Source organism: Protopterus annectens, chromosome 14.part0 (genome assembly GCF_019279795.1).
Source record: "Protopterus annectens isolate FY-2018-M chromosome 14.part0, PAN1.0, whole genome shotgun sequence".
NCBI lineage: Eukaryota > Metazoa > Chordata > Ceratodontiformes > Protopteridae > Protopterus > Protopterus annectens.
In genome coordinates this window covers 776,675,561-776,693,196 of record NC_056748.1, presented here as the reverse complement: position 1 = coordinate 776,693,196, position 17,636 = coordinate 776,675,561, and the positions used below count along the sequence as shown (strand labels likewise).

Here is a 17,636-nt window from a genome sequence, read left to right as displayed (position 1 = left end):
TGGAAGTGGGAAGTCATTGAGACTGTTTTCTGTTTGGCTGTGATTTTTCCTCTCCGCTTTTGGAGGTAGAAGCACACCACTGTTTAGGCCTGTATGAGCCTTGGGGCTGTGATCTGCCTCTGGGGCGTCTGTATCTGCCCCTTTGTGGTCTGACACTGGAAAGGACCAATTTTTTGTAGGCCAGCTCCTGCTAAATCTGAGAGGCTGTACCTGTAAGAAATCCTTGACTGTTTGCATAGATTTAGCTTTGTCCTCCATTTTCTTCAACACCTCTTCTGCTTTAGCACCAAACAAAGTATCATGTTGTAAAGGAGCATCTAATAGTTTTGCTTTAACATGATCCAGCAAAGTTTGTTCTTTTAACCAAGAATGCCTCCTAATGTCAGAACCTGTAACAGTGGCCCTGCAGGAGGCCTCAAGAGAATCAAAACCACATTGCAAAGTATGCTTTCCAACTTGTTCAGCTACATGCAATAAATCCTGCATTTCTTTACTGTCTGCACATTCTGTACTTGCTGGCATTTTCTGTTAAAGCAAAGACATAAGATATTGCTGATACTTAAACATATGAAATTGGCAATTTAAGGCTCTTACAGCCAAGGTAGCAGAGGTATAAATCTTTTTGCCCCATCTGTCTAGGACTCTAGAATCCCTATCAGAGGGAATAGGGTTTTTTGCAGTAGAAGCCTTGACCCCTTTGGGACCCTGAGAGATGGTTTCAGGGTCTGCTGCAGGGTTCTTATAGAGAAATTTATATGAGTCAGGAACCCTGTAGTATCTGTCTGGCTTAATCGGAGCTGTTGGTAGAGAGTCTGGAGAAAAACTGGACTCTGAAAATACATCGTCTACAATGTCTAAAACAGGCGGAATAGCCAGGGGCCTGTGCTGGGGCAATAAAAGGAAATCTCTGAGCCTTTTCTTGGATTCTGAGTAGTCTTGGCTCTCCCAGTGAAAATGCTCCCTCATAGTATGCAGCGTTTCCCCAAAAGAATAATCCTCAGGAGGAGAAGCTGAAGGAATAGATTCTTCAGCATCAGAATCCTCATAGGGAGGAATAGAGTAATCCTGTTCAGAGGAGGAATCAGAGGAAATGGAAACCTGGTCTGAAGATTCATATTCTAACCCTTGCCTAGGCCTTTTTTCAGAAGGGGGATGGGAACCCCTGATCAACGTAATTAGGTCTTCGGCCATTTTAAGCATCTGTTGTTTAGGCAAGGAGGCCTGTCCAGGTGAATGCTGCACCTGTTTCTTTGTCTTTAGAGCTGCTTTAGACTTTGCCTTTACAGCTGAAGTAGGTTTTACATATAACGTGTAGGCCTGAAAACACCCTCAGAAGTCGATGCCTGCTCAGCGGCTCCGGACCCATCTGAGGGAATGATTTCAGAGTATCCAATACCTTGAGAAGAAGAAGCCTCGTCATCGGGTTTGGATCTCGGATGCCTGTCCTTTTCTTTTTCTTTTCGTTTTTTGTAAACTCCGGTAGTCGGCTGATCCAATGGCATTATATAGTTAAATCTTCTGCCAAAGTAATGAAATGCAAAATCGTACCGACGCTTAATAGTGCGTTGGTTAAATCTGGCACAAAACCGACAACTAGCAATGTTATGGTCAGGGCCTAGGCAAGGAATACAGCAAGAATGAAAATCCTTATGAGGTATTTGCTTCTTACAAGAAATACAGTTAACTTTTTCTGACATCGGTCTGGAGCAAGAAAAAAGTTTCCCCAATGGGGTACTTAGCTTTAATGAAGACTTCGGATCTGAAATTCGAATTTGAAAACTTCAGGAGTCGGCCGACCGGCACTTGCGAACTGCTTTGCTTTGGGCACCGCACAGCAAGAAAGACTGAAGAAAATGGCGTAGGCTGCATCTTTTATAACCCTGGCGCACTGACGTCAGGGAAGAGGCAACAGCAACCGATGCCGGACCTAGACTTTGGAACTCAGGCCGACTGCGGGTAGCCTGCCAGCAGGATAACCACAATTGTAATGACTGCAACAGTGAAACACGATGAACAACTACTCACTCCTAACCAAACTCGAATCAACCTACAACAAGGTGGCTAAATTTGCTGCACACCATACTTATAAATCTCACCACTGTCTTTCCGTAAGACAATTACACTGGTTAGAATTACATCATCGGCTCCTCCTCTCTCAACTACAAATAATTCACTCAATACTATAACAGCGCTTTTTCTGTTCCAGCCTTACTTCTATTACCTCTAAATACTCCCAGACTAGGCCTCTGTGTACCTCTGACAAAGACCTGCTACAAATACATAAACCCAAGACCAAAACTGGTTGCAATCTCTATAACTACAACCCTGCCATATCTTGGAATAAACTTCCCTTAGAAATTAGATCCCTTATATACCCTAATCAATTGAAAACAGCCACTAGAGAATACCTAAAAACTAACTGGTCTTGCCACTGCACTCATCCTCCCTAAACTACTTTCCCATGAATCAAAGACTCCGCTCACCCTCTCCCCTACCACTTACGCTCTCTCCCAGTATAATCTCACTACCTCCCTTTCCTTGAGCAACTTACTATCTTACATTTTAGCCTTTCCATCTCCATTATTTATTTTTATTTATTTATTTATTTTTATTTTACATTTGTTAACCGGGGGTGTCTGACTGAGCCCAAAAGGCCCTTTTTCAGCAGAGGCCCGGGGAGAAACGCTCCACAAAGAAAACTTACAGACACATTTAGTTATTTAGACATGATCAATATACTCACAAATTACAAGAGACATGTTTTTACAGTGGTATGCGGCACAAACAGTCACAGTGGAGAGAACAATCAAAAAAATATTAATTTTAAAAATAAAGGTAAGTAACAGATTTGTGGTGTACGGCTGAACTTTGGAACATAGGTAGAATACATACATAGTACACAGGTAGAGTACATACATTGTAGATTAGCCAGTGTTTGTGAGTAAGATTGAAAAACTATTATCAATTGCTCTAGATTTAGTATGTATATGTTATCCGCTTTCACTAGCCTGGGGAGCAATCATGGCACTGCCAACTTTGCTTGAGATGTTGCCTGATGAGGTCTTTAAAGGAGGCTTTGGATGATGTGTTTTGAATGCTAGTAGGGACAGAGTTCCATTTTTTAGCCACCGAACTATTATATAGTGCATCTCCAAAGCTATTGTAGCTGTTGGTGACTTCTAGTAGTAGCTTGCTTGATGATCTAAGAGGCCTTTTGGCTGAGTGATGTTGTACTAGGTTTTTGAGGGCAGGACACTTATTGGGGAGGTAATAGATAGAATGACAGAGGCAGAGCTGATTGTAGGTTAGGAGGTTGGGCAGTTCAAGCCAGTGGAGCTGTCTCAAAGCAGTACAGTGATGAGTTCTATATGAGCAATTTGCAGCAAAGCGGGCAATTCTGTTATAGCAAGCTTCCATTTTGCTTAGTTCAGTTTTGTTGAGATTAGTCAGAATGGGAGATGCATAGAGTAGGGTGGATAGAAGTTGGGAGCGAGCAATGGCTGATCTTGTGTTGTTGGTAAGAAATGGTTTGATACGGTAGAGTGACCCCAGTTTGACATGTACATTTTTAATAGTTAAGTTCAGATGACTATCAAATTTTAGGTGGGAGTCTATGGTTATTCCCAATAGCTTAGCCTGTGCCACTGGAGCAATTGGAGTAGCATTTGTGGAGTAGATAGTGAATTGACTGTTAGTGTTTTTGTTAGAACTGGTTATAATCATAAGCTGAGTTTTCTTTGGATTGAGGATAAGTTGGGCTTTGGTAAGGTAGTTTTCAACGTCAGAGAATGCTAGTTGAGTTGTTTGTAGGAGGGTGGGAATGTTTTGTGCAGCACAGATTATGGTAGTGTCATCTGCATACTGAATTATAGATGCATGCTGTGTGGAGGTCATTTGTGAAGACTGTGAATAGTAGTGGTCCTAAGATACAACCCTGTGGGACTCCTATAGTTATGGGCAGCTGAGGAGAGAGAGAATTTTCCCATTTCACAGCTTGGTACCTGTCAGTTAAGTAGCTTTGGAACCAGGTAAGAGTGGAATTAGATAGATGATATTGGTTTAGTTTGTTTAGCAGGATTTGATGTGAGACTGTGTCAAATGCTTTGGACATATCCAAAAAAAGAGTTGACACTTGCAGGCCTTCATTTTTGAGATGGTATACTGCCGTCTGTGAAGCAGAGGAGAGCTGTAGTGGTACTATGGGCAGGTCTGAAACCATGCTGAGTAGGTGACAGGATGTTGCAGTCTAGGAGATAGTTTAGCATCTGGGTATGGATGCATTTTTCTAGGATTTTGGCCAGGGGGGAGAGTAAAGCAATGCCAGCAGGATATTTATGTATTATGCATCTCTCTTCCTCTCAACTCTGCTCCCTTTCTCTCTCCTATATAGTAACTATACAAGCCAAAATGTCTACAAATTATTCTTTGTAACATTGATATATATCAATTTATGTATTCCATCTGTATTGTTAAAATGCTTTACTCTTGGCACAACCTCTTTACAAACTATTAGTGTAAAACTATACTCTTATTGTATGTATGTAGTGAATAATAATGACTGTATATAATCTAATTTCTTCTACAAATAAATTGTATCTCACTGTGGAGCTTTTCTCCCAGGTGTCTGCTGAAGGTGGGCCACTAAGCTTAGTTGAACTAACTCACACAAAAGTTCCTGAAGTCCACAACACAACTCACAACTTGTAAGCCCAACACAGCTCAACGAGTCAGGAACCACGATAGTACTGCAGTTAGTTTCTTTTATTAAAAAACCATGCACCAACGATGACACTATTAGTTGAGCGCTTTCATCTAGTGAATCTAGATTTCTTCAGAACATCAGACAAACTGTTTGAATACACTTTAAATACCTTAATTTCCCGCCTTTTTCTGAAAACAATTACCCAATTACATACATTTAACCCTATGCATCACTTATGCAGTAAAATATCCATCTCAAACTTGATTAACCATCTTATCCTTTAACTCTATTGCAAACTTACTGCATAATGTGCTGTTGTTAAAATATAACTTGGAAACACATCAGTATTCACAAATGAATCATATTATTACTGTATGTGCAAATACTGCTGTTATGGATTAAAAAATATATAACTAAAATATATATGTTATACTAAAAAAATACAAAATTTGATAAATAATTTGATAAAAATGCAGTACAAAAAAATCAACCAACACAATAACTGTTGTTACATACATAGTGATAGCTTACCTTGTATAATATCTAACATTTTTTATTTGCCTCAATATTTCCACAAAATCAAGATTATGCCCTCACTAAGGGTTTAGTAGGAATTACTTCATTTAGGCCAGGTGGTGTGGCAGCCTCAAGCCGCAGCTGCCACTTGATTTCTTTTTCTCCCACAATGGCCTTTGTATTACCTCCTCTAGGATTTATACTGACCACATCCAAAATACCAAATTTAAAACCCGTGCATGTCTCGCTATTGAGTATGTGACGGGACAATGCGTTATTGGTATCGTTTCTCTTAATGCAATAGGTGTGGTCATAAATTCTATTTTTAAGAAACCGGTCCGTCATTCCAACATAATAACTTTGACATGTGTCACAAATAGCTAGATATACCACATGTCTAGTTAAACAATTACCATGTTTAAAATGAACCTTAGTTCTATTTCTGTCATTTAATACTATGCTTTTGCCTTCAGATATATACTTACAATAACTACAGCTCCCACACTGTAGTACCCCTTTGAAGGTCTTTGTGTCTTGTATAGCACTCTGCCTTATTTCTATAAGCCTTTTGAGGCTATTACCTGTCTTATACACAAAATTGGGTACAGGGGGGATTTTGTCCTTAATCACTGAATCGCTTGTCAAAATGTGCCAGTGTTTGGTAATAATTTGCTTAACCTGCTGTGTATAATGTCCATACTTTACAATACAGGCCCTATTATAATATTCACCCTCTGTATTGTTGTGTGGATTGTTCTTTTGAATACCTATGCCTAATAGTGGGGAAATTTTCTACCCCATTCCTGGGTTACATATGCTGTTAAATCATCCAACATCTTGTCAGGGTATCCCTTTTCTCTGAACATGGCCACCATAAAACTAACCTCTTTAAGCATAGTACCCCTATCTGATGTCATCCTCGCTGCCCTTATTAACTGTCCTTTCACTATATTGTACTTGACTTTGTATGTATGGGCACTAGTGTAATGCAAATAGCCATTGCTATAAGTCTCTTTTCTATGTATCCTGGACTGAAATGTCTTTCCATCATTATAGACATATACATCTAGATAGTTTATTCCTTGTCTATCAAATTGGTGAATAAATTTTAAATAATTAGTAGTACCATTGATGTAATTTATAAACTCTTCTAATTCTTGACTATTGCCTGTCCATAAAAGAAACATATCGTCCAGGTATCTTACATAAGTTTTAATTTTGCTCATCCAACTTGTATTTAAAATGTAAGTTGTTTCCCAATCTAGGAGAACCATGTTGGCATACATGGGGGCACACGCTGCCCCATTGCCACACCTGAGATTTGTTTATAATATTCTCCTTGAAAAAGATATAATTATGGTCAAGTACTATTTCCATAAATGAGGACAGTAGGGCAATCTCTTCTTGTTGTAACCCACTAAATTTGTTAAGGCTCTGCATAAAGCTGTCTATTCCTTCATTCTTAGGAATACAGGAGAACAGTTCTTTAACATCTACAGTGACAAATATGATATTAGGTGACCACAATTCCTGTTTGAATATTCCCAGGAATTCCCAGGAATCCTTCATTATATGCGGTATACATTTGTACATATGTTTCAATCTTTTGTCCACTACTTTACCATATGGGAATGTCTTACTCGCACTCCCTGATATTATAGGTCTGAAGGGTGGATCAATCAGATCTTTATGTACCTTTGGAATGCCTCTTATAGTTGCCAGGATGGGGTACTCAACCTTCAAAAACTTATAAAGCTCTTTGTCAACTCTATTGTCCAATAAAAAGTCCTCCAAATAAGAGTCTATTCTATTATGGGCGATATTGACCTGATTTAATGAAGATACCTCGTACAGAGTTGGATCATTAAGTATTTCGAATATCTTGTTGCTATATTTTTCTTGGCCATACAATACTATACCCCCACCCTTGTCTGCAACCATAATCCTGACATTTGTGGAGCTTTTCTCCCAGGTGTCTGCTGAAGGTGGGCCACTAAGCTTAGTTGAACTAACCCGGTCAACAAATGTAAAATAAATAATAATTAAAGACTCTGTTAGATATTGTTTGATACAACAGTTAATGATACAGTTAACAGGAGTGAAACACTGCATTAATACAAGTCCATAATAAAACAGAAATAAAATACACAAAAATCACAACTCTGAACTCAAATAAATACAAGCAGCTTACCATCTGCTAAACCAACTTAAGAAACATTAGGGAGTGGGTGAAGCATTACTACTTACATACATGTGATTTTCAGTTTTTGAGAGTTACCACCAGAATCATTACTCTGATAAATATTGTTCAAGCTGTCTTACCTAAAAAGTACTTTATATGTTTGTGAAGCTTTCTGCTACTAATATGCAAGTTTCCTCATCAGGGACTCATTACCCTGCCACCAGTGTTATGTTTTGCTAGCACCAGTTTATAAATTGGACTGTACAATAGCATACAATAGTTTGTAAAAAGGGTCCATTAAATGGCTGCTTACAACTTCATACCAAAATTCCATAAAGTTAAAAATGTATAACCTTGCACAACAATCAATAGGTAAAAGATGTGGAGGAATACTTAACATTAAAACACTTCAAAATGTATAACTATCATACATAAAAGTACAGTTGTGTACACTTACCATAAATGTAGATGTTCGAGTGTATTCACTGTTGCAGTCATCACACTTGGGTTATCTGCCTGCAGGTAGCACTCAGTCAGCCCGAATACCAGTGACTTAGTATTTCTGCGTCGGTTGCTGTCGCTTCAGGAATGAGGCTGAAGGTGCTGGGCTGTAATTGCCACTCATGTGGGTCTAGGAGATTTCTGCTTAAGTCGTCTTCCAGTGAGTTTTGTTTGCCTGGCAGGAATTGAGCTTGCAGATGGACCTGCATATCCAGGGCCATGTTCCACAGGGCCATAGCTAGCCTGCATAGTGGGTAAGAGTGGGTCCCCCCCTGCTTGCTGATGTACCACATAACTGTGGTGTTGTATGTTTTTATTAGCAGGGGCCCTGGTGAGAGTAGGGATCTGAAAACTGTTAGAGCATGCTGAACAGCTAGCATCTCTTTTTGGTTGATGTGCAGATGAATTTTGCTTGGGCTCCAGTGGGCCTGAATGCACTTGTTGTCCAGGTGTGCCCCCCCTAGACATAGTCTGATGCATCTGTTGTTAAGGTCTGGGTGGCGTGGGGATGAGTAAAGGCAAGTCCCTTGTTGTGATTGTATGCTGCTGCCCACCAAAGAAACTCTGTCCTTAGACAAGGTATGATAGGAATGAGAGTTTCCAGGTTCTGAGAATGTTGGCACCAAAGACTTTTTAAGTACCATTAAAGTTTCCTCACATGCAGTCTGGCATATGGAATTAGTAGTATGCAAGAGGCCATGAACCCTAGGGCCTGCAAGATTTTCCTTGCAAACAGCTGGGTTCTGGTGGCCATTTAAGTAAAGTAGCCTGTCGGATAGTCTTGTTTTTCTGGAGTAAGGAATGCCATCTGGTATGCTGTGTCCAAGCTTGCTCTCAGGAATACAATCTTTTGACTGGGGTCTAAGTTTTGATTTCTTTTCGTTGATAGTGCACTCCAAGGAGGTTAGAAGGTTTTTTTACAAATGTCAGGTGCTGCAACAGCATTTCCTGACTGTCTACCTGAATCAGGCAGTCGTCCAAGTATGGGTAAATCTGAATTTTTCTCTGTCTGCAGTAGGCAATGGCTGGAGACAGGCATTTTGTGAAGACTCTGGGAGCAGTGGAAAAGCAAAAGGGAAGTGCAGAGAACTGATAATGCATAGATCCTGGCCTGAAGCGTAGATATTTCCTGCATGAGTCCCTGACAAGGATGTGCAGATAGGCTTCTTTTAGGTCTAGGGTGGCTAACCAGGCATCTTTGGACAGCATAGGAAGAAGCTGCTGAAGGGTGAGCATTTTGAATTTTGGTATCACCAAGAAGGTGTTTAGAATGGAAAGATCTAGGATTGGGTGCCAGGTGCCCTCTTTTCTGGGTACCAGGAAAAGTCTGGAATAGAACCCTTGACCTATCTGTTATGCAGGAACAGGTTGAATAGTCCTTATGGAGAGCAGGGATTGAACTTGGTTTTGTGCATCTGCCCAATGGTTTGGAGGAAGGTCTGGGAACCCTTTTGGGGTTGGCAGAGAGTGGAAGTAAAATTTGTACCCCTCGGATACAATGTTGAGGACCCATCAGTCATTGCTGATGGAAGTCCAGTTTTTTGCATGATGGGCAAGTTTTCCTCCTAGGGTCATGAGCAGTTGGGCAGAGGTGGGCAATGAAGTTGAGAAGTCATTCTGTAAGGGGGTGGCTTAGCACTCCCTGTTTTTGAAGTGGAGGCACTCCATTGCTTAGATCTCTACATATCCTGAGACTGTAATCTGGGGGGGGGGTCTGTTTCCCCTGGCTCTAGTTTGAGATGGCCTAGAGGGGGCTGAAAAGGACCAATGCTTCATGGGGCAATGCCTACTGAACCTAGGAGGCTGTACTTGCAAGAAATCTTTGGCTGTCTGCATAGACTTAGCTTTTTCTTCCATCTTTTTAAGAACCTCTTCTGCTTTGGTGCCAAACAGATTGTCCTTGTTCAAAGGACAGGGGGTATTGCCAAATGCCTATGTTGTATCAAATCTAGAAATTCTCAAGAGTCTCTTTTTGGACTGAGGATAGTCTTGGCATTCCCAGTGGAAATGCCAAGTATGCAAGGTTTCACCAAAAGAAAAATCTTCTGGAGGAGAAGCAGAGGGAATGGATTCCTCTGCATCTAAATCCTCATAAGCAGATAAAGGCATGTCTTCATAATCAGATACCTCAGAGTCATCCAACTCGGTCTGTTAAGGCTGCTGGGGACAGGTCTCTTTCTCTTAGTGGAAGGCTGGCTTCCCCTAATTAGCATAATAAGGTCTTCTGCCATTTTAAGCATATGATGTTGTGGCAAGGAAGCAGGTGCTTGAGTTTGGGTTGTTTTTTTAGGCGTAGCTCATACTCTTGGCCTAAGAAACTCAGTAGTTTTAGACAGAACTTAAGATGCGAAAGAAGTCGTCGGTTTGTGTCGAATATCGGTAGTGCGAAGAGCTTCCTCAGAAACCAGTGACTGCTCAGCGGCTCCGGACCCATCCAAGACAGAGACATCCACAGGTTCCCTAGTCGAAGAAGAGTCTCGCGGGTCTTAGTAGAGGCCTGCGAATCCACTGAAGTGGGCATCAGGGGCTGCAAAAGCACCTCACTAAGTACCGACAAACTGGTGACTAGCTTAACAGAAACGTCAGTTTTGGACCTGTGCGGTCTGTCTCCGTCTTTATCCTTACGTTTTTTCAGAAGATCAGTAATCGGATGGCTTACCAAAGCCATTTCGGAATATGGAGATTGAGAACAAACCTATTTAGCGACAATAAGGGCCTGACAATGAATAGTTTGAGCGTTGAACAAGGCAAAAAAACAACAGCGAGGTATGTCATGGTCTGGGCCTAAACAGGTGATGTAATAAAAATGGAAATCTCAGTGTGGTATTTGCTTTTCACAGGCGAGACAATTGCTAACTTTTTCTGACATCGGTTAGAGCAAGAAAAAAGGATCCCAACGGGGTACTTAGCTTTAGAAGACTTCAGGAAGATTCAATTCGGAAACGAAAACTCAGGTAGTGGCCAACCAGCATTCATGCGAACTGCTTCTGCTTCGGGCTCCTCAGCAAGAAAGACTGGTGTAATGGTGTCGGCTGCCTGTTTTTATACCCAACGGCCTGACATCAGTCCTGGAGAGAGCAACCAACGCAGAAATACTAAGTCTCTGGTATTCAGGCCAACTGAGGGCTACCTGCAGGCAGATAACCCAAGTGTGATGACTGCAACATTGAAACATGAAGAACATCCACAATTACAGGTTGTCAAAACTTTTTCAGATGATTTAAGAATGTCATTTGGTCTTGATAAATGTGCGAAACCAACCTTTAAAGCAGGAAAATTGCAGCACCAAGAAAACATCAGTTTGGGAAGAGAATGTGATATAAAAGAACTTGAGCAAGAGGGAGTCTATAAATATTTATGAAATAATGAAGGGATCAACAATAAAACATGAACAAATGCGAATAAAACTTGGTAAGGAGTACTTTAGAAGACTTTAATTAATCCTGAAAACAGCACTGACATCTAGGAACAAAATCCAAGCTATAAACCAATTTGTTCTGCCTGTCCTAACTTACAGTTTTGGAGTGATTAACTGGCTCCAAAATGTGTTGGATAGATTAGATAGGAAAACAAGACGGATGCTTCATGCTCACCAAATTATTTGTAAAAAATCAGTGCATACCAAGATTATATAATCCCTGTTCCAAAGGAGGGGTAGGCCTCCTTGAAACTGATTACACGTACAGATCTGCAATCATGGGACTCCACACATATCTGCTGACCTCACAAGACCCAAATGTAGGGAAAGTTTTAAAACATGAGGAGAATAAATCTAAGATAACTTCCCTGCTTAGGCTAGCAGAAGCATATCACTGTCAAGCAGGAGTGGAAATCAAACCACAAGTGGATAAAAACCAGGCAGCAACTGAATGTGCCAAAAAATGAAAAAGAATATAGGTGAAGACCAGATGAGAAGGTAAGAAAAGTGGAAAATGCATAAATATACTTGCAAGTATAAAAAACTTCTGGAAGAAGCTCATGTTGTTCATGAATGAATGCAGGGATGGTTAAGGAGAGGCAAATTCAAACCAAGAGATGAAAGGTTAATATTGGTGGCACAAGATAGTGGGCTACATACATGTTGGTTTAGAAAGTCCATTGAACATGTGGGAGAAACAGACAAATGTAGTTTTGTAAACCAGAATTGGAAGCAGTTGCACACCTCATTGCTGGTTGTGACATACTAATGGCAGGAGGACTGTATACTGAAAGGCATAATAATGTGGCGAGACTGTTGCACTGAGGATTGTACAAATATTATGGTACTGAAATGGCTGAAAAACACTGGAAACATGAGCCACAAAGCATCACAGAAAATGATGAAGTCTACATCACATGGAATCATCCATTACCAACAGTTCAAACGATAGATGCTAGAAAACCAGATATAGTGGTGCAAGAAAAAAGACAAAAGTAGCATTGATCATTGAAATTGCCACACCCAGTGACTACAGTGTCCTGCATACAGAGAGACACAAAGTCATACAATATCAGGATTTGCAAGCAGAAACGAAAGCTATGTGGAAGATACCCACCCAGATAGTTCTAATAGTAGTAGGAGCAATGGGTCTTACAAAAAAAAAAAAAAAAAAGAGTCTACAATCATATTTAGATATGTTGCTAATACATATAACTCCATATGAATTGCAGGAGGAGTCATTACTGGGCACACTGTAGGTGGCTGACAAGAGAGTGAAACAATTCTAATTTCATGAACTTTAATCATACTTTGACTTAGGAATGGGGTCCATTCCCATCATGGTTTTATAAACTCAAAAGATTTGGAGAAATTAAAAAAGGATTGTAAGCTGCTCATCCTTCAGGCATATGCTTTGCAACACCCCTGGCCAAGCAGTAATAGCAGTACCACATGCACCTTTGTATGTCATAATGCATACTTAAGTACCTCCTCATTTGATCTATCTGCAAAATGTTCTTAGTTACTCGTTAACACTACATATTTGAAAAATATGCTCATCTAATGTCTGACAACTCTTCAATGATCTTTATTCAATTATACTGTTTTTTTTTTTACCTGAAAATCACTCTCGATATAGCTCCGCTGTCTGTATTTATGATGATGATTCTTTGTAATTCGCACATAATGAGGTGCTTAATGGTTCTGTTTAAGAACACCAGCTCAGCAGCACTGGAATGGATCAAAGTACCTTGCCCTGCAATGCTACTCTAAGCTGGAACTCCCTTCTTCACAGACAGTCCCACCAAGGTCTCCTACGCTGGGCCATCAGTATTATGCATGCCAATGGGGCTAGCATCCACAAGACCATGCTTTCATGAATTCCAGTCAATCTTTGTTATACAGTAATGCATAATCTGACTGCATACTCTGAAAAGCTAATAAAAGATAACCAAAAATCAAAAATGTTGCAGTTTACAGACTTAGAATGAAAATGAACATACTGGTGAAGAATGGCATAGTGGTTGCAAAAAGCATTAACTGTATGATGTACATTAGTATTTTTCAAATCAAATGTTTATTTACTTTCTTTCCTGCAGTATCACCACGATAGAATTGTTCTGCCTTGGTCTTTCCTTGTACCACTGGGTCAGCTGCCTCTAAATGGGATGGATTTGCAACCAGAGACAATGTTATCTTCTTGTTGGTCACTCGATTAATTCTCTCATGGTACATGCCAAGGTGGTATTTCACATCCCCTGAGCCCTGCAAAAAGTTCACAACAGTGTGCATTACATAACCACATAAAACAGTTATTTAATTCCAGATATTCCTGGTAGTATTCAGTTTTACAATCAACACGTAAACAATAGAGCTTATAAATTGGATCTAAAATTCACTAGATAATAAAACCTGATAATAACACAAGTTGTAGAACACAAAAATGTAATATGTAGTCTTGGCAGCAGACACAATATTAAAAAAAAAACAAGCAGGTAGTAAGTACAAGTAGAAGGACAGAAGTAGGCAAATAAATGAATTATCAAGAATTTAAGGCCCGCTCAAACAAAAAAAAAATGTTTTATGCCTTGCACGAACATATGCAATGAAAGCAATCCTCCAATACCTGTAAGGAAATTAATTCCAGAGGGTGGATGCTGTGAACTGTGATTTCAAAAGCTCTTTCACCCAAGAGTTTTAGCCTTACCCTAATAATGGTAACTATATGAAAGTCAAATGATTTGAACAAAGAACTAACATACATAAGGATTAAAGAACACCATCATGTGCACTGGATGGAATTTCTACAAAGATTACAGCGCAAAATGTTTGTCTTAAAGATATTCTTGCCAATCCATGCAATTCACTGACTTCAGGAGTAATGTGTCCTCAAATGGGCATATCAATCAGAAGGTGCAGTGAGTGAATATTGACTATTGAAAGTCCTACATACAAAACATTACAGTTATCCAGTTTGCCTGCAATACACCATGTACTAAAGCATGTGAATACATACATTTGCTTTTCTTTTTAAGACAGTACAGCATCATGCTACACTCTGAAATATTCTAAACGAAAGTACTATTACCTTAAATATATCATCTCCCCCATGATATGAACTATTGTTTTCAAGAATTTCACAGAAAGGAAAAGAAACAGAAACCCATTTCAAAATCCAAAAAATCCTATGCAGAATCACTAGTGTTCACAAATACCTGCTTGTTTACCTTCCAGTAATTAGACTGATTCCACTAAGTTTCTGGCATGCTATCAAGGGAGTCCTAAGGTGGTACATATGCACAGTAAAAGAAATCTGGACAAGGAAATGGGAAAGTTTACTTGGTCTTTATGAGTGACCAGGTTGTGCATTCGCAGGAGTCTGCTGCAGTATGATGAACAAAACAGTAGTTCAATGGAAAAAACAACATATATGTGGCTGTCAGTATAATAGAACAAAGTGCTTGTATCAATCCCCTTTTAACCCCAGTTTACTGGATGGATAACAGAGACTGCAAATTTAAATGGACATTTAAATGAGTCTCCAATATGATCAATGTAGGAGACTGGTGATTTTTAAAAGGCGAGTTGAAGTGTCAGCAACATACTGAGTAATAGAATACAGACAGTAATTGAAGCCAGTACAAGGTAATATGGACTGTGTACACACCACATCTGTTATGTGTTTGCCAAGCTAGGAGACTGCAGGTGCATCTACTGTTATGTTAAATTTTATTTAAACAACTGTACTATGTTCAACATACTGATCACTGCTGCAGTAGCCTGATCTACGCCTAGAAAAGGAATCAAGCTTATAGTGCTTTGCAAAAGTATATACAGAGGATAAAGTTGCTGCTTCTAGAATCCAATACCTTCCAAAAAGCCATACATGAATCCAAGGCCCTGGTAGAGTGGGCCTTGACCATGCCTCAAACAGTTTTGTTGTGGAGAGGAACGAAAGGTAATAGCCTTAAACAACGATTTGAAAATAGCCTGCTTTGACAAAGGTTGCCCCTTCTTACCTTTAAAGGAAATTAAAAATTGATCCAACATTTTGTAGCATTTAGTTCTGTCAAGATAGTACTAAGTTGTCTGAGGATAAACCCAGGTATGAAGTTATCTTTTCCCCCTCAATTTTAAATTCAGAAAAGAAAAAGTACAGTTGTGTCACTTACCATAAATGTAAATGTTCAAGTGTATTCACTGCTGCAGTCATCACCTGTGGGTTATCCTGCTGTGGTAGTCCTCGGCCAGCCCAGATACCAGAGTCAATGCTTGTCTGCGTCGGCTGCTGTCGCTTGTTGACTGACGTCAGGTTGTCAGTGCTATAAAGCAAGGCAGCCAATGCCATTACATCCGTTTTTTCTTGCCCTAACCAGTCAGAAACCCAAGGTGGGTAGATGTATGGCCTGGTTGACAGTCACATTAGATACCACCTTGGGCATGAAGGAAGTTAATCCTCAGGGAGACCCTGTCTGCATGGAAAATTATGAAGGGCTCAGTGCCTGAAGTTGTGAAACCCTTCTGGCTGAGGTGATAGCTAGTAGGAAAGCAGTCTTCAAGGAGAGGTGTTTCAGTTCTGCTGAAGCAGCAGGTTGGAAGGGTGGTAAGGTTAGTTTTTCCAAAACATAATTCAGGTCCCAGGCTGGCGTGGGTGGCCTTCTGGGAAGTCTGATATTATAAGTCCCTCTGAGGAAGTGTTTAATCAAAGGATGTGAGAACAGGGGCTGGTCTGTATTGAAATGAGCTGAAATGGCTGAGGCATGAATCTTAATAGAAGAGAAGGAGAGGCCACTATTGAGTAACTCCACTAGATAGTCCAGGATAAGAGGGATGGAAGGTTGTGAGGAACTTCCCCTCTGGACTGGCTCCAGAAGCAGAATATTTTCCATTTCCCTGCGTAAGATTTTCTGGTGGTGGGCCTTCTGGCCTCTGTGATAATGTCTATGACCTGTTTGCTTAACAGGGGCCCCTTGTTTGCTTTTAGAGTATTAGCAATGCTGACAGTTTGAGAGTCTGCAAGTCTGGGTGCAGCATCCCCCCCCCCCCACCTGAGTCAAGAGGTCTGAGATCAGGGGAAGTTGCCTGGGAGGCTGTGATGTCAGGTTGTATAGTAAGGGGTACTAATGCTGTCTGGGCCAATCTGGAGCAATGAGGATGGCCTTTGGTCTCTCCTCCCTTATCTTGATCAGTACCTTGGGAAGAAGATGAAGAGGAGGGAATGCATACACAAAACAGGGAGTTCCAGGGGAAAGTCAAGACCATCCACCTTCCATGCTAGGTGGTGATACTCCCTGGTACAGAATTTTTTTTTTTTTTTTTTTAGCTGATTGTTAAGGTGCGAAGCAAAGAGATCCACCTCTGGAGTTCCCCACTTCTGAGTGACTTGCAAAAAAATTTTTCTGTGGAGCTGCCATTCGTGGGGGTCCAGTAAGTTTCTGCTTAAATGGTCTGCCAGGGTGTTGTTGATCCCTAGTAGGTATTGGGCTATTAGGTGTAATCCCATGGAGAAAGCTGTCAGCCAGAGGTTCATGGCTAGCCTACACAGAGGGTAAGATTGGGTCCCTCCCTGTTTGTTGATGTACCACATTACTGTGGTGGTGTCTGTTTTGATAAGGAGAACCCCTGGTCTGAGATGGGGTTTGAAGGATGTCACAGCCTTTTGTACTGCCATCATTTCCTTCTGGTTGATGTGTAAGGGAAGGTGCTGGACATCCCAAAGGCCTTGGGTGCACCTGCCTGCTAGGTGAGTGCCCCAAGCAATGTCTGAGGCATCGGTAGAGATGGTCTGCCCCATAGGGCGGAGGATGAAGGGAAGATCCTTGTTCTTGGCACAAGCCCCTGCTCACCAGAGAAAGTTGGCCCTTATACAGGGGATCAGAGGGAGAGAGGTCTCTAGACGTTGAGAATGCTGACACCAAAGGTTTTTTAGATACCACTGAAGTTTTTTCGTGTGAAGCTTGGCCAGAGGAATCAGAAGGATGCAAAATGCCATGTACCCCAAGGCTTGCAGGAACTTCCTCACTGTGAGGTGACTTCTGGAAGCCAGTTGGGTAAAGTAGAGAGGCAGGAAGCTCAGCTTTTCTCAGTATAGGAAAGTCATTTGGGATGCTGTGTCCAGCAGTGCTCCCAAGAAAATGATCCTCCTGGAGGATGTTTGCTTTGATTTCTTCTCATTGATGGTGAACCCTAAGGAAGTTAGGAGGGTTTTGACAAAGAGGAGGTCCTGGAGCAGCTTTTCTTTGCACTCTGCCTGAATGAGGCAGTCATCCAGATAAGGGAAATCTCTATATTTCTCTGTCTGCAAAATGCTACGGCCG

General features: G+C 40.8%; 1 protein-coding gene across 1 annotated transcript in view; it reads right to left on the bottom strand.

Annotated features, from left to right (window-relative positions):
• OGDHL (oxoglutarate dehydrogenase L) overlaps positions 1-17,636 on the bottom strand; it is a 2,090,792-nt gene that overhangs the window by 1,363,697 nt on the left and 709,459 nt on the right. Inside the window, exon 7 of the mRNA XM_044055619.1 lies at positions 13,405-13,584. Coding sequence (XP_043911554.1) covers positions 13,405-13,584 — 180 coding nt within the window. The remainder of the gene's footprint in view (positions 1-13,404; positions 13,585-17,636) is intronic.